The sequence below is a fragment of the Lathamus discolor genome, chromosome Z (genome assembly GCF_037157495.1).
Source record: "Lathamus discolor isolate bLatDis1 chromosome Z, bLatDis1.hap1, whole genome shotgun sequence".
NCBI classification, from domain to species: domain Eukaryota; kingdom Metazoa; phylum Chordata; class Aves; order Psittaciformes; family Psittacidae; genus Lathamus; species Lathamus discolor.
This window is the reverse complement of record NC_088909.1, coordinates 21328411-21346788: the sequence shown is the minus strand read 5'-3', so window position 1 is coordinate 21346788 and position 18378 is coordinate 21328411. Positions and strand designations below refer to the sequence as shown.

At 57.0% G+C, this 18378-nt stretch overlaps 3 protein-coding genes and 5 non-coding genes across 11 annotated transcripts in view; 1 reads left to right on the top strand and 7 right to left on the bottom strand.

The window, feature by feature from the left end:
• The first annotated feature begins 464 nt into the window (after positions 1–464).
• LOC136004786 (C-signal-like) lies at positions 465–2906 on the top strand. Its single transcript, XM_065661632.1, has 6 exons — positions 465–602; positions 1044–1095; positions 1341–1528; positions 1612–1770; positions 1889–1999; positions 2793–2906. The coding sequence occupies exons 1-6, from the start codon at positions 465–467 to the stop codon at positions 2904–2906; spliced, it is 762 nt and encodes a 253-aa protein (XP_065517704.1).
• A 1428-nt stretch (positions 2907–4334) lies between these two features.
• Positions 4335–10331, bottom strand: IL34 (interleukin 34). Of its 3 annotated transcripts, none has more exons than XM_065661633.1 (7): positions 10245–10331; positions 9467–9812; positions 9262–9365; positions 8888–8965; positions 8620–8793; positions 4850–4988; positions 4335–4754 (listed from the first exon to the last, which is right to left on the bottom strand). In XM_065661633.1, the coding sequence occupies exons 2-7, from the start codon at positions 9507–9509 to the stop codon at positions 4735–4737; spliced, it is 558 nt and encodes a 185-aa protein (XP_065517705.1). In that variant the 5' UTR covers positions 9510–9812; positions 10245–10331; the 3' UTR covers positions 4335–4734. The 3 variants fall into 3 exon arrangements, with proteins under 3 accessions (XP_065517705.1, XP_065517708.1, XP_065517706.1); XM_065661636.1 differs by having other exon boundaries at positions 9467–9649; XM_065661634.1 differs by having other exon boundaries at positions 9467–9927; positions 10245–10330.
• TRNAG-GCC (transfer RNA glycine (anticodon GCC)) lies at positions 5062–5132 on the bottom strand. Its single transcript has one exon. It is a non-coding gene; the product is annotated as a tRNA-Gly (tRNA).
• On the bottom strand, positions 5725–5795 carry TRNAG-GCC (transfer RNA glycine (anticodon GCC)). The gene has a single exon. It is a non-coding gene; the product is annotated as a tRNA-Gly (tRNA).
• Positions 6563–6633, bottom strand: TRNAG-GCC (transfer RNA glycine (anticodon GCC)). Its single transcript has one exon. It is a non-coding gene; the product is annotated as a tRNA-Gly (tRNA).
• TRNAG-GCC (transfer RNA glycine (anticodon GCC)) lies at positions 7575–7645 on the bottom strand. The gene has a single exon. It is a non-coding gene; the product is annotated as a tRNA-Gly (tRNA).
• On the bottom strand, positions 8216–8286 carry TRNAG-GCC (transfer RNA glycine (anticodon GCC)). Its single transcript has one exon. It is a non-coding gene; the product is annotated as a tRNA-Gly (tRNA).
• Positions 10332–13179: 2848 nt separating the features above from the next.
• SF3B3 (splicing factor 3b subunit 3) overlaps positions 13180–18378 on the bottom strand; it is a 31784-nt gene continuing 26585 nt past the window's right edge. For both annotated transcript variants that reach the window (XM_065663226.1, XM_065663227.1), the window contains exons 23-26: positions 16513–16611; positions 15922–16065; positions 15061–15165; positions 13180–14098 (exon numbers count right to left, since the gene is read on the bottom strand). In XM_065663226.1, coding sequence (XP_065519298.1) covers positions 13958–14098; positions 15061–15165; positions 15922–16065; positions 16513–16611 — 489 coding nt within the window. In that variant the 3' untranslated portion in view covers positions 13180–13957. The remainder of the gene's footprint in view (positions 14099–15060; positions 15166–15921; positions 16066–16512; positions 16612–18378) is intronic.

Genomic DNA, 18378 nt, shown 5'->3' with positions numbered 1-18378 from the left:
AAGTTCAGGTTAGATATAAGGAAGTCCTTCCTCTTATATTCTTAAAAGATGTATCTTCCTTCTTATATCCTTCCTCACCTCTTGTGAGGGTGCTGAGGCCCTGGCACAGGCTGCCCAGAGAAGCTGTGGCTGCCCCATCCCCGGCAGTGTTCAAGGCCAGCTTGGACGGGGCTTGGAGCAACCTGCTCTAGCGGAAGGTGGCCCTGCCCGTGGCAGGGGTTTGGAACTGGGTGAGTTTTGAGGTCCCTTCCATCCCAAACCAGTCTGGGATTCTTTGATGGGCAGCCACCTGAGAATACTGAAGAACATCCCCTTGCCCCAGACCCCCAGGAGAGGGGGTGCAGGTGGTGTCCCCACCACTACCTCCACCCATCCCAGCAGCACCCGCGTTGCCACCTCCCAGATTACAGAGGCCTGTTGCCAAACCTTGCTGGTGCAGCACAGCTGCTGCAGCAAGCAAGGGGATGGAGGAGCTTGGTGTGGGCAGCGTCCTGCTCACCGGCTGTGACGGGGGCCTGGGCCTGGGGCTGCTGAAGGGCTTGTTGGAGCAGCGCAGACCCCCTCAGCACCTCTTCGCTGCTTGCCTGGACCCGCAGGGGAAGGTAGGGAGGGTGCTGGGTTGGGGGGAAACAGGGACAGCTCTGGGATGGGCTGAGAAACACAGAACCTGGGGGTGCCACCATCCCCACCAGGCGCTGGGGGGGCTGAGCATCAGTGTCCTGCACTGTAACTAGCATGGAAAAATACATATTCATATGTATTTAATTTTTCCCCCTCTTGGCATAGAAGTGGTGGGTGGTGCTGGGGTCTGGGGGTGCTGGCAGTACCCCATGCTGGGGCATTGCTGCCAGGGGGCTTTGAAGCTGCTGGGCTCAGCTGGGTGAAGCGAAGCAACAAATTGCGCCATACCTCTCCCACTTGGGCTTGTTGGAACCTGTTGTCCATGTCATGCTGGTCCGCCCGGTTCCCAACCCAGCATGGCATGGGGGCCACCCTTGTGATGAGCCCTCCTACCTGACTCCCCCACTCCTTTCTCCATGTAGGCTATCAATGAGGTGGCTTTGGGCAACCCCAGCATCATGGTCCTGCCTCTAGGTAAGTGCCAGGGCAGGAAGGGGATGAAGGGGATGAAATCTCTTTGGATTTAATGGCATCTGTGGGTGGCTCTGGAAAGCATCACCCAAGCAGGCGGGTCCCTCGGTTTGGCTGAGCCCGATCAGGTCACTGCAGGGACTGGGAGAATTCTCCATGGCCAGGAGCTGCCTTCTGCCATGTCATACAGCATCTTGACTAAGACATGACCACTGGCTTGTCCCTAAGCCCTCCTGTCCGCCTTGCAGACGTGACGGATCCCAACAGCATCAAGGCAGCAGTCAGTAAGGTGCAGGAAAAGGTGGGAAGCGCCGGCCTCAACCTCCTGATCAACAATGCTGGCACCACACGCCGCAGCACACTGGCCACTGAGACGGTAGAGAACATGACCCTTGTCTACACCACCAACACCATCGGCCCCCTGCAGATGAGCCAGGTGAGGCCACAGGCAATCACTGCTCCAGACGCGGGGAGTGGGGAGGAAGAGGATGGTGATGCCCAAGCACCCATCCCCTGTAGGCATTCCTGCCCCTGCTGGAGGAGGCTGCTGAGGCAGAAGGGCAGCATGACATGAGCTGCAGCAGAGCTGCCATCATCAACATCTCGAGCATCCTGGGCTCCATCGAGGCAGGGGAGGCTTGGGAGGAGAGGCAAGACATCTGCTACCGCTGCAGCAAGGTACCACTGCCGAGGGAATGGGACAAATTTGGGGGTTACCTCCTGTGGGATTCCCCCCACACACACTGACCATGGCACTGCCAGCCCATAATGATGGTGATGGGGTTGTTCCCACCAGGCTGCTCTGAACATGCTCACAAAGTGCCTGGCCCTGGAGTACGGGGGCAGAGGGATCCTTTGTGTGTCCGTGGACCCTGGTTGTGTGACGCCTCCCCTGGGACAGGGGATGGTGAGTGATGTGAGATACACGGCTGCCCTGGCTCAGCACAGTCCCTGGGCATCCTTTCCCAAGGCATCCTTTCCCAGGGCCTCCCTTCCTCCGGCATCCCTTCCCATGTTCATCCCTTCCCATGGGTATCCCTTCTGATATGCATCCACTCCCAGGGCATTCTTTCCAGGGGAATCCCTTCCCAGGGCATCCCTTCCCATGTACATCCCTTCCCATGGGCATCATCCCTTCCTGGGACATCCCTTCCCAGGGCATCCCTTCTCACTGGTACCCCTTCCCTGGGGCACCCACCCCCGCACAGCCCCTCAGTCCCAGGGGAACTGCACAATGGCAGCAAAAGGGAGAATTTCAGGCTCCTGCCCCCAAACAAGCCAGTTTCTTACCTATTTTCCACTCTATTTCCCATCCGAATCTGAAGTCAGCAGAGGGCACCCCAGCCCCGCACTCAGGTCTGGTGGGAGTAATGCACCTGGAGTGCTGCCTCCCCAGCACCCCAAATTCCTCCTCCCCTCTGACAGTACCAAGGGGAGGCTGGAGCCGAGCAGAATGTAAAGAGAGAATTAATTAATCACTTTTTATTAGGAACCATAAGATTAACCTCCATCCTTGTAACACCCAAATTATAGGGATGCTTAATTTGTACAAAGCTGCATCCCTTGGCTACTGGAGCATCTCCAGCCTTTCCCAACCTGCCCCAGCCAGAGCTGGCACCCCACTGCAATGCATGATGCAGTTTGGGGTGCCAGGAGGGGGGCTTGGGATCATTTTTTATCCTATGGCCTTGAGTCCACAGGGCCCGGTGACGATGGATGAGAGCGTGCAGGGCGTCCTGCGGCTGCTGGCACGGCTCTCAGGCACCAGCAACGGCACCTTCTGGGACTGGAGGGGGCAGAGCCTGCCCTGGTGAGAGCAGCACCGGGTCTTGGTGGCGACTGATCTCAATAAAGTGAGTTAATTGCCATTTCCAGGCTCTCTCTGCATCTGTAGGGTGAGAACACAGACCCCCTACTTGGGGTGGGAGCTGGGGTTGCTGCACCTCCAGGGATGCAGAGCTGGACCAGGGAAGCAGAGGGAAGGATGCTCCAGGAGTGGTCCTGCATCCTGGTGTCAGGCTCTGCTGGGACATCCGTGAGGCCAAAGGGTCCCCTTGGGCATCTTCACACTGCAGCCCCATTCTTTAGCCCATAAGCCACACTCACTGGTGGCCTGAGGACATCCCAGACAGCCCCAAAACCACAGCCATGGGGCAGTCTTACTGGAGCCTGGGTCTCTCCCTGCTGAGCCTGGCTCCCCCAGAACCGGATGGCATTTCTGTACCCACCATGAGGATGCTGAGGGCTTTATTTTCCTGATGGCTCAAGGCCAGCAAAAGCTCTTCTTTTTCCAGCAGCTGTAGGTTTCACAGCAGGAGCATCTCCCATGTCCTTAGGGATGTCCTTTGGAACCTCACCCTGAGCTGACCCTCCCTGCATCCCTCACATCTCACAGTACTTCATGGGACACTGAAAACAGGCTCCGATGCCTCATCGTGTGAGTGCATTTCCGTGGTGGGTCTCACTTGACGTATTTGAAGCTGTCCCTCGAAAGAGGGACCGGAAAAATAGTGTCGCAACATCTCAAGCAGACTGGACATGCAGGGCTCTGGCAGGCCTCGAGCACAGCCATTTGCCGTGGGGATGCTCTGAGAAGCCTGGCTGGGGTCATTTCGCTGGGGCAGTTTCAGTTTTCCCACGCTGGAGGAGCCGTTCCCATCCTTGATGGGAATGAGCACGAGGTGGGAGCTCAGCCCTGGGGGCTTGGGATCCCTGGACCACCTGGGAGATATTTGTTAAGGCCAGCAGCAGTGGGCGAGGGGATCCCTGTAATTGAAGCCCTTTATCAAGCAGTGGACTATAGTTGGTAGGTTTTATATGACCTCTGCATGGGTTTCATATAAACATGAACCAGTATGAAGAGGGGGGCAAGGAGGAGGCGGAGGAGGAAGACACTGCATCCACTCATGCTGCAGTGCCCACAGCCTCATTTGCATGCTCTCATAGACCTGTAAGCCTTAGCGGCCCACAGCCAGAAATACACCAATTAAGGGCTCTAATAGCTGATTAAGGTAATTAACGAAGCTGGGAAGGAGAAGGCAGCCGGCCGGCCCTCAGCCCCTCCGGCACACTGCCTGCACTGTACCGCCAAGGACAACAAACAAATCCAGATGTTTTGTTCCAGGGAAGTGGCTGGGACTGACGGAGGCAGCTCTGCAGGCAATGGCTTTGGAGGTCCCTGTGTCAGGGGAATATCTCCCCTGCAAAGCCAAGGAGATACTGTTATCCAAGGAGATAAAACATTGAAAAGAGGAGGCAGCAGAGGCAGCTGGTGTTGTTCTCTGCTGGTCCTTTATTTTGAGTAAGATTGGAGGATCCTGGGGCCTGGTTGGAAGCTGTAACACTAGAGAATTAACTGGTGTTTAATGAAAGCTGAGGGAAAAACACAAACCGAGAGAAACAGGGCAATGTCCAAGCCCCCCCAGCCCACACCCCTGCAGAAGGTGCCTGCCATTTTGCATGGGGTCAACCCCATGGCTGTGCACAGTCCTGCAGTCCCACAGTCCTGGATGGGGTGGTGTTTTTCCCCCCTTTTATCTTTCTTTGGGAACCCAAAGAGGATCTGCTGGGGAGACAGAGCAGAAGCAGCATCCCAAGCTCTAGGGCAAGGAGAAGGCATCGAGCAAGGGGTCTTCTGCAGCATTAGGTGGATTCCCACTGACCTAGGCAGAGAGGACATGCATCAAAACATGGGATAGGACCTCAGCACACGCCACCTCCCGTCCCCAAGGTCTGTGTCTCCCCAGTCCCCACTCACAGGGTGCCCCGTAAAGCATCCGCATGACCTTGAGGCAGTTGTCCAGCAGTGCCTTAGGGCGCACGGCTTTCTTCCGGCTCTCCACGCCCGCGCTGTGGATAAGCTTCACCAGGTCGGCCACGACAGCTTCCACATCAGACTGCAGGAACAGGCAACCAGGTCATAACCATGGTCCCACCACAGCGACATCGGGATACAAAAGCTACAGCTGTTGCATTGGCCGGGAATTGAACCCGGGCCTCCCGCATGGCAGGTGAGAATTCTATCACTGAACCACCAATGCCAGATGTTGTGCAGCCCTCACACCTGACCCACAAGCCCCCCCAAACCCAGTGGTTACAGCAGGGACAGGCACTGCAGCTGGGACACCTAATTCCATAGAAAAGGGACCCCAACAGACAGCTCGGATGCTGCCGGGGCTCCAGCCATGGGACCACCTCTTTCTGCTGCCTCAAACATCACCTCCAGGAAGGGCAGGTTATCATTAGCCATCAGAGTTAACACTGACAAGAGTAAAATCCACTCTCTTCTCAGAGGTGCTGCAGAACCTGCCCCACAGCACAGGAACGCAGCCTCAAGTAGCCCCTCTCACCCTGGGACAGGGCCTCTCACCCCAACCAAACCAGGAAACCATCACTGGCCTGAGCCAGGGGCACCCACTGACACCATCCCAGGACCCTTAACTGACATCAAGCCCTGAGCATCTCCCTGCCACAGGAGTGAAAAAGAGCTCTGTCAGCACCGTGCGCACACACGGGAGCACCCGGGCAGTGCCAGGGGTGCCCCTGGGTCCACTCTGAGTGCAACCCACGGAAACCTCCGACAACCCCCGTGGTCCCCCGACAGGGACACCGGGGTACAAAAGCTACAACTGTTGCATTGGCCGGGAATCGAACCCGGGTCTCCCGCGTGGCAGGCGAGAATTCTACCACTGAACCACCAATGCCAGATGTGTCTCCTCACACACACACCTGCTCCACGGCCAGGCCAAACCCAGCACCGGTGGCTGCAGCAGGGATGGACATTGCTGCTGAGACACCTCCATCTACAGACAGCTAGGATGCTGCCTGGGCTTCAGCCATGGGACCATCTCTTCTGCTGCTTCACACATCACCTCCATCAAGGAGAGGCTGTCAGTAGCCTCCAGAGTTAACAGCGGAATGGGAAGACCTTGGAGGGGCTGCAGAACCTGTGACATTGCACAGGACAGCTCAGATACACTTCAGGCTCATGCTAGTGACCCAGCTGTGACAGGCCACAGCCACCCATCACACAAAGGCAGCTGCCTCCAGGGTGCAGGACCACCCTCAGCACCAAGCAGGCTCCATCAGCCTGGGCCAGGGCCCCTCAGTGCCACCAAGCTGGGGACACACTGACTGCCCCTGAGACAGGGTGACTCACTGCCACCCAGCACTATCCTGTGGTTACCACCAGACCAGGGACACTCACTGTCACTGAGCCAGGGACGCAAAGTGCCGCCAGCCCTGTGTCTTCCAATGCCCCTGACAAGGGCCCACCCCTGGCACTAAGCTCCCTGACACATCACCAGAAGAGTCAAAAAACCACCTGTCACCAGCATGTGCCAACGAACACGGGAGCACCCGCGCAGTGCCCGGCGTGCTCCTGTGGGCCAGCAGATGTGCCCCAGGAAAAACACTATGAACACTCTAAAGGTCCGCCACAGGGGTACTGGCGCACAAAAGCTACAGCTGTTGCATTGGCCGGGAATCGAACCCGGGCCTCCCGCGTGGCAGGCGAGAATTCTACCACTGAACCACCAATGCCAGATGTGTGGTACCCCACAGACCTGACCCACGGGCCCCCCGAATCCAGCACCAGTGGCTGCAGCAGGGACAGGGAGAGGGAACCAAACAGACAGCTTGGATACTGCCGGGGCTTCAGCCATTGGACCACCTCTTCCCACTGCCTCTCAGATAGCCACCAGTAAAGGGAGGTTCTCAGTAGCCTTCAGAGTCAACAGCAGAATGAGAAGACCTTGGAGGGGTTGCAGAACCTGTGACATGGCACAGGACAACTTAGATACACTTCAGGCTCACACTGGTGCCCCAGCTGTGACAGGCCACAACCACCCAGCACACAAAGGCAGCTGCCTCCAGGGTGTAGGAGGACAGAAGTACCCCCAGCCCCAAGCATCCCTTGGCTGCACAGAGCCCAAGTCAGTGTTGCAGGGCTGGGGCTGCAGAGGCAAAGGGCAGAACGTTAAGGCTACACTGGCTGGAAAAAAAAAACCCAGGCACCTAGGGGTGCGGGGGGACACAAAAATAGTCCCTCTGCACCACCCATGCCAGATGTCAGGCTGCCCATACACAGCTCCATAGCCTGGGATGCCTGACAGGGGCCATCAAACTCAACAGCTGCTAAGCCGATGTCCCCCCGCTGCCACGACCCCTCTCTGCTGCTGAGCCAGTGTCACTTCTGCCACGCAGCAGAGGTGCTCACTGTCACCAAACCAGCTCCTCTCACGACACCCACAATGCCACGAGGCAGGGACACACTCACAGCAGAGTTGGTGATACCACCCTCAGAACACGAGCACCGATCCAGGGCCCCAGGGACAGGGTCAATGGGACAGTGGGCATACAAGGAAGCACTTCTGGTGCTCCCGTGTGGTGCACACGGTGTATCAGCACGATACAGCACGTCCCCACCCCACCAACCCCAGAAGCCCCCGACAGGGACACCGGGGTACAAAAGCTACAGCTGTTGCATTGGCCGGGAATCGAACCCGGGCCTCCCGCGTGGCAGGCGAGAATTCTACCACTGAACCACCAATGCCAGATGTGTGGTACCCCCACAGACCTGACCCACGGCCCCCCCCCCGAATCCAGCACCAGTGGCTGTAGCAGGGACAGGCACTGCTGCTGAGACATTCCTCCATAGAAAGGGGACACAACAGACAGCTCGGATACTGCCGGGGGGCTCCAGCCATGGAACTCCCTCTTCTGCTCCTCTCAGAACTATTCCACCAAGGGGAGGGTGTCATTAACCTTCAGAGTCAAAAGCAGAATGGGAAGATGTTGGAGGGGCTGCAGAACCTGCTCTATGGCACAGGACAAAGAAGCCCCAAGTAGCACCCATCGCCCTGGGCCCCTCAACCCACCCATCACTGGCCTGAGCCAGGGGCACCCACTGACACCACCCCAGGGCCCTTAACTGACATCAAGCCCTGAGCATCTCCCTGCCACAGGAGTGAAAAAGAGCTCTGTCAGCACCGTGCGCACACACGGGAGCACCCGGGCAGTGCCAGGGGTGCCCCTGGGTCCACTCTGAGTGCAACCCACGGAAACCTCCGACAACCCCCGTGGTCCCCCGACAGGGACACAGGGGTACAAAAGCTACAACTGTTGCATTGGCCGGGAATCGAACCCGGGCCTCCCGCGTGGCAGGCGAGAATTCTACCACTGAACCACCAATGCCAGATGTGGGGTGCTCTTGAATGCTACTCCATGGCCTTCTATCCAGGGTGCCAACCTCTGCTTCCAGGAGTTCATCTATGCCACCCTTCCAACAAGACCATTCTGTAGGGAGGGAGCTATGCGTGCCCTCCTCAGTCTTCACACCCGCGGGTACATGTCCCCAAAGCACACACATGCATTGTGTGTGCATGTACCCCACATCCGTACCCATGGCACGTGTGCTTGCATGCACAGGCACTGGGTGCTCACAGCACCCCTGCAAGGGGTATGTAAGGCCACATATAAGGTCGTGTCTGGCACTGGGGTACCACAGGGGGCCCAGAGTCTCCCCACCTGCCGGTACTTGCTGTACTCCTTGCCCAGGGCATCAAAGAGCTGGTAGAGCTCCTGTGTGTACTTCCAGGATGGGTGCTTCTCCGGCAGCACCTCGTGGATCCGCAGCACAGCCTGGGAGCTCACATGGAACCAGAGGTACCGCAGTGCCACCTCTGACACTGTCCCATTGCGCTGGGGAGAGAGGGTGGCCCAGGTGAGACCCATGTAGCTCTCGTGGGCCCCCAGAGTGTCCCCATCACGGGGCTATCCCCTGCCACCTCCTTACCAAGCGGGTGATGTTGGATGGCCGCAGCACCTCCTCGTATTGGACCTGGACCGTGTAGTTGATGGGGAAGTAGTGCTTCTGGAAAGGCAGAGAAGAGCTCGGGGGCTGGCGGGCTGACAGTGATGCCCCTGCCAACCCCAGTGTGACACTGGGGAACTGGTGCAAAAGCCCTTTGACATGGTCAACCCTGGAAACGCACCAGCAAACGCACCTTTGGGCACTATTTGGCACATGTAGCTCCTGATAGAAAAGCCACCCCCAGTACCCAGTCACTGTAGCAGTGGATGCTGCCTCCCATGTCCCCACATCCCTGGAGTGAACCAGGATCCTGCAATGCCATGTGTCCACTCCATCCGCCCAGAACTGGGGGTTACCATGTACTGCAGGCGCATCTCGTACTGCAGCTTGTCCTGGAGCAGGCGGGTGAGCTCGCATTCGCCCAGCGCAGTGGCTTCCATTCCCAGCACAGCCAGGACCCCTGGGCAGCCGAAAGCAAGCAGTGTCAGCCCTCCACCCTGGGGACACCTGCTGCGGTGACTGCTGAGGCCACCCCCATCCCTGTCCCCGAGCTGTACTCACACAGGACGGCCACGTAGCCCTGCTGCATGTTGACAGTGGCCATCGGCGGAGCCCCGGGCTGCGGCTACATGGCCTGGGCTCACCGGGAGCCTCCTAGGCAGCGCTGTAAGTGGCGGGGGCACGAGGGACGGCTGCAGGCCCCGGGCGCTGGGCTGCTCTCCGGTAGCCCCGGCCGGTTGCCCCCTGCCATGGATGGGGGGTTAGTTCCCCTTCCCGGCCGTCCCCGCTGACTTCTCCTCTCTGGCTGGCTGCGGGGAGGCAGCAGGTCCCGGGGCCATCGCAGGGTGCCGGCAGGGATGCGCTCCGGGGGGATTTGCAGGACACCCCCTACACTGCAAGAGGGGATCTGGGGGGAGAGAGCCCCGGCTGCAGCCCCAGGGAGGGCACGGGCTCCGGTGCCCGTGGAGCCCTGCGTGCCTGTGTCCCACCACCCGGGGCAGGGCTGTCTCCGGTGCCACCCCCTGGAAGGACACACACACAGAGCCCGGCCCCGTTATCCCAGCAATGAGTTCCTCCGGCCTCAGCAGATGCTCAGCGGAGGAGCGCCGGAGGACGGGGCCCGAAGCGGGCAGCTCACGCTGTGTCCCCCCGCAGGGACGGGGGCATATGTCGCATCCCCACGCCGTCACCCCACAGCGTGTCCCGCGGCCCCGCAGCGCAGCCCCGCGCGGGGGGGTGCTGTGTCCCCACGCAGCGTGGCCGCGCGGGAGGCCCCCGCCGTGTCTCCGCACAAAGGCCACCTCCCCGCGCTCCACGCCCGCGGTCCCCGCACACCCACCTGGCGCGGCGCGGGGGGCGCCGGGCGCGGGACGCGTCTCCCGAAGGGCGGCGGGGCCGTGCCCGAGCTTCCCGGGAGGCGGGCGGGGGGCGGCGGCGCCGGCAGCGGGCGGGGCGGCTGCCGGGGGCCGGCGGGCGGGGAGCGGGGACCGAGCGACCGCCCCGCGCCGCCCGCACCGGGACTCGCGCGCCACGGCCCGGCCCTGGTCCGGGGGGGGGTGCCCGGGGGTTGCGGCCAGAGCGGGGGGGGTGCACGCGGAGGGGGTCCGACGAGCTGCGTGAGTCCCTCCCTGCGCCGTGGGGCGGGACCAACTGCACCCCAGCGTGGTGCTTCCCGGGTGCTTGGCTCCCTTCTGGGTGCCCCTGGGGTGCTTGGCTAACCCAGGTTGGTGTCCCCAGGGTGCTCAGGCAAACCTCCTAGGTCCCTTCATGATCCTTGTGGTGCTGAGCTGCTCTGCTGAGTGGCCCTGGGGCTTGGTTAACTCAGCCAGGTGTCTCCGTGAGGCTCAACCGACCCTTTTGGGTCCCTCTCTGCTCTTTGGGGTGCTCGGCCCCCTGCTGGGTGCTCCTAGGGTGCTCAACTAACCCAGGCAGGTGTCTCCAGTGTGCTCAGCCAGCCCTGCTGGGTCCTTCCCTGCTCTTTGGGGTGCCTGGCTGCCCGGCTGGGTGTTCCTGGAGGGCTCAGCTAACCTACCCGAGTGTCCCCAGAGTGCTTGGCTGACAAGCTGGGGTACTTGCCTAACTACACTGCATGCCCCTCTGCTCCTCAGGGTGCTGGCCAGCCCTGCAGTGCATCCCCAGTGTGCTCACCCAACGCGGTTGGGTGCCCGCATGCTCTCAGGCTGCTCTGATCCACCACCTCCTGAAGACACTGGGCTGCCCATTGTGTCCCAGAGTGCCCATTGTGTCCCAGAGTGCTGGGCTAGGCACCCATGGGTGTGTTTTGGGGCACTGAAGTGGGCATCAGCCCAGGGTGAGGGTCACACCACATGGATTAGACCAATGGGAGAGGGCCTGTGGGCTCCCCAGCTGTTTCCAGGCCAGCAGGACTCCCACACCCCCCTGGCCTGTGCCCACACTTGTCTTCTCAGGATGCTAGGAGCAGAGGATGGGGGACATGGAACACTGAAGCCCTTGGGAGAGCTGGCTGCTGTGTGCTCGGAGCTGACAGGCATCAGAGGGTCAGGAAAGAGAAACCAGCTATCAAAGAGCAGGTCAGCACTCCCAGGGAAATGCGTGGGAAGGAATGCACTTGTGCAGGCGAGGAGAGCGCGCTGGGATTCCCCTGGCACCGAGTCAGGCCACCACGACCACGCTCCTGCCAAGTGTCCCCGGGGCCCAGCTGGCACGCAGGCATGGCCCTCACTCCCTCCCAGCTTTGCGCTGGGGGCAAGATGCTGAGCTCCAGCAGAGAAGGAGCTGGTGCAGCTCCTCACCTCGGTGTCCACAGGGATTTTGCCTGCATCTGCTGCGGGTGATAGAGGAAGCCATTTAATAGCATTCCATACCCATGTAGTCATCAGCTTGGCAGCCAGGATTGGATGAGGAAGAGACGGGAGCACTCAGACCTGTGCAGCATGCTGCTGGAGGTGGTTTGCCCTCCTTGGCTGTGCCGTGCTGGAAAACACCGCTGGTGTGAGCCCAAGGAAAACAGCTCCTGGCCCATGGCTCCAGGAGCTTCACCTCATCACCCAGCACCCTGCAGCTGAAGGAGCCTGGGGATGGAAGGGAGCCCTTGCAGGGAGAAGCCCCCCTCTCCCCAGAGAGGCCAATGGGACCCCATCTTGGCACCCCCAGCACAAAGGGGGTCTGAGGCTCAGCCAGCTGCCACTCTCCTACCTGCTCCTCCACACTTTGCCTCACTTCAGAGGCAGGTTATTTGCTCAGGCAGGCCCAGTCAAGGAAGCAAACGAGTTTGGGAACATCCTGAGCCCCCGGATGTGATTTCACCCTTAGGACTAATGATACAGTGAAGGCCAAGTTCTGCTGGAGTGCTCACTGATCGAGAGCAGGCATCACACTGGAGAGGACAAACTTATGGGGAATGCAGGTAGCTCAGGGTGGGCACCCCACATGTGTGATGAACAAGAGATTGGACTCCCACCAACTTCTGCTCAGGTATTTACAGCTTCCTGACGCAGCCTTTCCTGTAAGGTATGGGAAAGGAAAGGAGCACAAAGCCCTTCAGCCCCAGGCAGAGGCTGGGTGCCGCAGCACAGCCAAAGTGCACAGCCCTGTGGGAAGCCCCTGCCAACACAGTCCTGTAGCGAAAACCCAAAGCAGAGAAGGGGAAAGGAAGGTGCAAAGGACAGGGCAGGAGCGCGTGGGTTTGCCCTCACCTCACAGCAAATGCAGCAGAGGAGAAACAGAATGCTGTCCCATGTGAGTACGGCACTGCCTATCTTTCCAAGTGGGAGAAGACTGGGGCTCATTCACAGGATGCCATGCATCATGGGGGCATTCTGGTTCCTCGGAGACAGGCCCACTGGCAGGAGTAAGACAGGGACTAAAGCCCAGACTGGGAATAAGACTGGGAGGCACCCGCTCTATGCTGTGTGGCTAGTGCACGGCAGGGAGAAACATCTTCCCTTGCCACCCTGGCAGCCAGCTGCTCCTGCTAGAGCGGCAGCAATGCTCCCTGGACAAACAGAAGCTGGGGGACAGACCCTTCCCTCCCACCCCTTCTCCACGTACCCTGCCTTTTGAGTGTCCAGACTGGTGTTGGACAGCAGCAGCTATGGCTGCAGGACCAGCTCCAGGCAGAGCAGGCAGGAAAGGGGAGCAGGGCCCATGATCCAACACCTGCAGGGCTGCAGCACAGCTCCAACATGCAGCAATGGCACACAGTGGAGGACACAGATGTTTCTGTACTCCTCCTGCACCCCTCCCACCAGGCCAGGACAGTTGCTGCAAAGGAGAGAACCACAGAGCTGGGCTTATTAAAACCCAGGCTTTTATTCTTCATGTGCTGCCCACAGTCACAGCCTGGAGACACTGCTCTTGCCAAAGTTATTATGAAACAAATCAAGTCCCAGACACAGGCCTCGCTCCTCCCCACCCCCAAGAGAGTCAACATTGTACAAAACTCTATTTACAGGGAAAACAGGCAGAAATGGCGAGTCAAAAAAAAAACCTTGCAATTCAGAAGAGAACGTTCAAATGTGACAGTTACACCCTCCATACAGCCAGGCTTCCCACCGGCTGCTCCCAGGGGCTGCCTGGAAGCAGAAAGCTTCTTGCCACCAACTACTAAACAGAGCCTGGCAATCCTGAGTCATGCCACAGCTCTTTCTTTTACCAAAAAGCTGTGAAATTGCAAAACCCACTTGATCCTATAAAGGCTCAGCTAGATCTGTCCTACAGGGCTTTCTGTGAGGCCAACACAAGACACCCTTATGCTCCCCATCCTAAAGAGAGGCCAAGGAGACAAGGGTGAGGGTCGCTGCACCCTTCCTTGGGCACTTCCCAAGAGGGAATCTCTCTTGCTGAAAGCCATAATGTCTGGAGCTTTCACAGAAGCAGTGGGATGCACTGGGAGACCTAATATCCTATCTGATCCTGTATTTACTGGAGTCATGTTACTCTGAAACATAAACCAAGAGGAGTAAACCAGTATTGAAAAAAGGAAGCAAAGCACACATTCCTCTTCACAACTGTGCTTGAAAGAGCATCCACAGGAGCCCGGGGAGAAGCTCTGCCTCTGCCAGTGGCTGCTCAAAAAGCATAGCGCGTGCGGATGTCTTCCAGCTTCTTGGACACCTCAGGTGGGGTCCGGTCCAGCTCTTCAGCCACATTCTTTTGTTTGTTCGGTTCCATGGAGTTGAACTGCTCACACAGGTCCCCATCGATCACATTCTGGAGGACCAAAGAGGAGAGCACTGAATCCACACCACACAGAGGCACTGAACCCTGCTTAAGCAGGGAAAAATGGCAACAGTTTGTTCCCAGGAGCTTCTTAATCCTGTCCTGGAAACAAGACCATGCTCGGTGACCTCATCTGCTGAATAGCAGCAGTTAGCAACAAATTAATTACTGGCCAGCTTGATTAACAAAGGAGAAAACCCAAAAGCCTGTGTGCAGCTCAGCTCTGAGTGCTTGCTGGGAATGCTGGGGAGGCTGTACAAGATGACTGTAAGACAGCTGCAGCCACATGTGAGGCATCTTTGAGACTGGCAATGCTGCAAATCAGTCTCAAGCTCAAGAACAAGAACACCCTCTGCACCTGCACAGCTTTCTGACCACTACTACAGATATTACCCTGTAGTAGTTACCACAGAGTTAACTCTGGTTCAGTACTCTGGACTCATCACAGTATTTAGTAGTTGACAGTTCAAACACGCCTCCTCAAAAGCAGGAACAGGTAGGAACAGCCGTTTCTTACAAGACTTCCCTTTTCAATGGTGATGGAAAAACGCACGCCCAAGGCAGAACCCAGTCTGACCTAGCACGCAAACACCTACGCAGTGCCGCTTATCCTGATGGAGAAAAAAGATCCTGTGGCAAGTAGAGAAGTACAACAGCAGCACCTCTGGGCTTGGGCCTCAAAACCAACCCTCACAAGGCTTATTACAAGGGTTAAGAAACCAAAACAGACGTGGTATTAAGTGTTAAGTACTGTTCTCACAGTGCTGTTCAGGAGCTAGTTTCAGTTCTTGTCACAGAAGCTACAGTTTACACTGCCCCAGTCTTCCCTGCTGAACAATAACCCCAACTTGCTTCTGCCAGGCCTCAGACCTGTTCTGTGTCAGACCTGTTCTGTGTCCCAAGGCAAGTCTCTGCACCCCCATGACCAGCTCATCCTAAATACTTGGACTGACCTTCACTGGGAAGTAGTAGGAGCGGAAACTGAGGTGGTCTCGTCCACAGAGAGGAGGGTGCTCAGACCTTAAGTGCATTTCCACATGCTGGAAGAAGTCATGGTCCTGGGGAAATGAAGAATCAGTAAGAGAACAGTTTGCTATACATCAGTGACACTGGCAAGGCACAATAACACCCACCAGGGCTGGAACACGGCCATGACCAGGTTGTGCTTAGAGTGGCCCTGCACACAGCAGCCTCTGTCACCCCTCACCAGTTCTACCCTGGCAGCACCCACAGCAGAGGCAGGCAGCCAACTGTGCCACCCTGGCTGGAATCTGCCTCCCTGGAATTCGAGCATACAGCAGCTGTATGGTACATGATACACGTACATCCTAAAACTCTCAGGGGAGAAAATGTAGGCATCAACATGCAGCTGTAAGGGTGAATGTCTTGGCATCCACTGCTTCAGGAGGCCACAGCTAACAGAGGAGAAAACCATCCTCAGCACTTGAAGCATCAGTGCCTGATCACTCGAGTGTACAGGCTACACAAAGCATGCCAAAGGAGTCCTCCTCACAGTCACTTAATCTCCCAAGAGCCCCTCTGCAGCACAAACAGGTTTACAACGGCAGTGCAACAAGAAAAGCTCTCAACTGCGTGAAGAATGAAGCCAGTGCAGGAAGAGGAGCTAACGAGCTTCTCCTCTTCCCTTCACATTGAAGCCTGTCCCACAGCCACAGGCTCTCCTTCAGCCCAGGTTTTCACACACTGCAGAACCCTGGGGTTACTCTCAAGGGATGCAGCATATTAATATACTGGTTGGAGGTGAGTGCACAGGGAAGCAGTGAGTCTGCAGCTTGATGATGGGGCCTGCTTACCTCATGAGAAGTAAAAGGGACCAAGATTCCTATCCCTCCAGACAGCGTGGTATAGACCAGCGATTCAGACCCTCCTGGGATCAGCGTGGTCTTCTGTAAGGAAAGCACTGTCTCTCCCACATGATAATTCATAATCACTTCAGCCTGAAAGTCAACCACAGAAGCATGTTTTTAATTTAGTTTAATAAAAGCATCAAAAAGCTTAAGAACAGAAAGCAGAATAAATCTGGCCACCTGCTAGTTCTGAAACACCTTTCTAAAGAGGAGCTGCCTTCCACCTGTGACCAGATGGCAAAACTCAGCATGCTGCTGAACTACCTACCCTCTTGAGCTGGACAAGTGGATGCAAGTAATGAGGGAAAGCAGGAGAAGAAAATAAGCATGCTGTTTCAATCAAACACTGCCAAATAGCCAGCAACTGTGACTTCAGAAACTGAACTTGGCTCCCAGTGCCAGTGAAAACCCATCACCTGCAGCACTGCAGGTGTGCAGCAGCAGAACTGCTACTACATCTCCTGGACAACACTGCAGAGGACTTCACAGAAAAGCAGCATGTTCTCCCATAACCACATGCTTCCCACAAAGCATTACCTTCTGTGATGCTCCATTAAGAAGCCCCCTGTCCCAGAGAGCTTTGTTGCCTGTGGGATCCTCATCTACCTCATCATTGGTGTTGGGAGGCAATCTCACCTGTGCTCAAAGAGAAAGAAAGAGTCAGCAAGCTGCAGAGAAGCAGCACACCATCTCTGGAGAATCCCTGGGGTCCTTGAAAGGCTGCTATGGTGGATTCTACAAAAAAGTCACTTTACACTTAAAAGAGTAAAACCATCTGCCTGCTCTTCCAACAAGGCCTTCAAAGTTAAATGACAACCATGTTGTCAAGACTGATGGCCTATCACTTAAAAACATGGGCAGGGCCTCATGACCAGCCTCTGCCTGGCCTGGCACTTGCAGATCACCCTGGGAGTTACGGTCAAAATGTCTTGAGGGTGGTTTTATCCACTCGGTGGATAAAGAACTGGCTGGATGGCCGCACGCAAAGAGTTGTGCTCAATGGCTCGATGTCCGGCTGGAGACCAGTAACGAGTGGTTGTCCCTCAGGGATCAGTGTTGGGACCGGTCTTGTTTAACATCTTCGTCGCTGACATGGACAGTGGGCTTAAGTACGCCCTCAGCAAGTTTGCCGATAACACCAAGCTGTGTGGTCCGGTTGATATGCTGGAGGAAAGGGATGCCATCCAGAGGGACCCTGACACGCTTGTAAGGTGGGCTGATGCCAACCTTATGAAGTTCAACCATGACAAGTGCAAGGTCCTACACCTGGGTTGGAGCAATCCCAGGCACAGCTACAGGTTGGGCAAAGAAGAGATTCAGAGTGGCCGTGCAGAGAAGGACTTGGGGGCGCTGGTCGAGGAGAAAATGAACATGAGCCGGCAGTGTGCGCTCGCAGCCCAGAAAGCCAACCGTATCCTGGGCTGCATCAAAAGGAGCGAGACCAGCAGGTCGAAAGAGGTGATCCTGCCCCTCTACTCTGCTCTTGTGAGACCTCACCTGGAGTATTGTGTGCAGTTCTGGTGTCCTCGACATAAAAAGGACATGGAACTGCTGGAACAAGTCCAGAGGAGGGCTACGAGGATGATCAGGGGACTGGAGCACCTCCCGTATGAAGACAGGCTGAGAAAGTTGGGGCTGTTCAGCCTGGAGAAGAGAAGGCTGCGTGGGGACCTAACAGCAGCCTTCCAGTACCTGAAGGGGGCCTATAGGGGTGCTGGGGAGGGACTCTTCGTCAGGGACTTTAGTGACAGGACAAGGGGTAAGGGGTTAAAACTTAAACAGGGGAAGTTTAGATTGGATATAAGGAGGAAATTCTTTCCTGTTAGGGTGGTGAGACACTGGAATCGGTTGCCCAAGGAGGTTGTGAGTGCTCCATCCCTGGCGGTGTTCAAGGCCAGGCTGGATAAAGCCTCGTGTGGGATGGTTTAGTGTGAGGTGTCCCTGTCCGTGGCAGGGGGGTTGGAACTAGATGATCTTGAGGTCCTTTCCAACTCTAACTATTCTATTCTATGGTTCCTGCTCAGGCAACAGTTTGATGCATGTATGCCAGGAAAACCAAAGAGGATTGATTTGTGTGCATTCACCAAATACCATGGGTGCAGTGTCTGACACTTGCTGAACTCTGCACTTCAAAGCACCCCAGCACACTTCAGAAAGAGATCAAAGTTCTGGCAGCAAAACCATCTATTCTTTCCCTCCTCCCCTGCTGAAATCCAGCCAAGTGGGGCAGTGTCAGCACTGACAAAGCCAGCTTTCACAAGGAAGCGACAGAGAAAGCTAAGTGCCAGTGATGAGGTTTTAACCAGGGAAAGAGTGATAACCCTGACCGAAGTTCTCATGTGCCCTTTCACAGTCACAAGCTTTGTTTCCAGGCTTATTCACAGCAAGTTTTAGGGCATTTTC

Coding starts and splice junctions, on each gene's coding strand:
- LOC136004786 (XM_065661632.1), top strand. CDS start 465: ATGGAGGAGCTTGGTGTGGGCAGCGTCCTGCTCACCGGCTGTGACGGG. Junction 1,771..1,888: donor TCTGCTACCGCTGCAGCAAG/GTACCACTGCCG, acceptor TGTTCCCACCAG/GCTGCTCTGAACATGCTCAC. Junction 2,000..2,792: donor CTCCCCTGGGACAGGGGATG/GTGAGTGATGTG, acceptor TTGAGTCCACAG/GGCCCGGTGACGATGGATGA.
- IL34 (XM_065661633.1), bottom strand. CDS start 9,509: ATGGCCACTGTCAACATGCAGCAGGGCTACGTGGCCGTCCTGT. Junction 8,794..8,887: donor CATCCAACATCACCCGCTTG/GTAAGGAGGTGG, acceptor CTCTCTCCCCAG/CGCAATGGGACAGTGTCAGA. Junction 4,755..4,849: donor GATGCTTTACGGGGCACCCT/GTGAGTGGGGAC, acceptor CTCTCTGCCTAG/GTCAGTGGGAATCCACCTAA.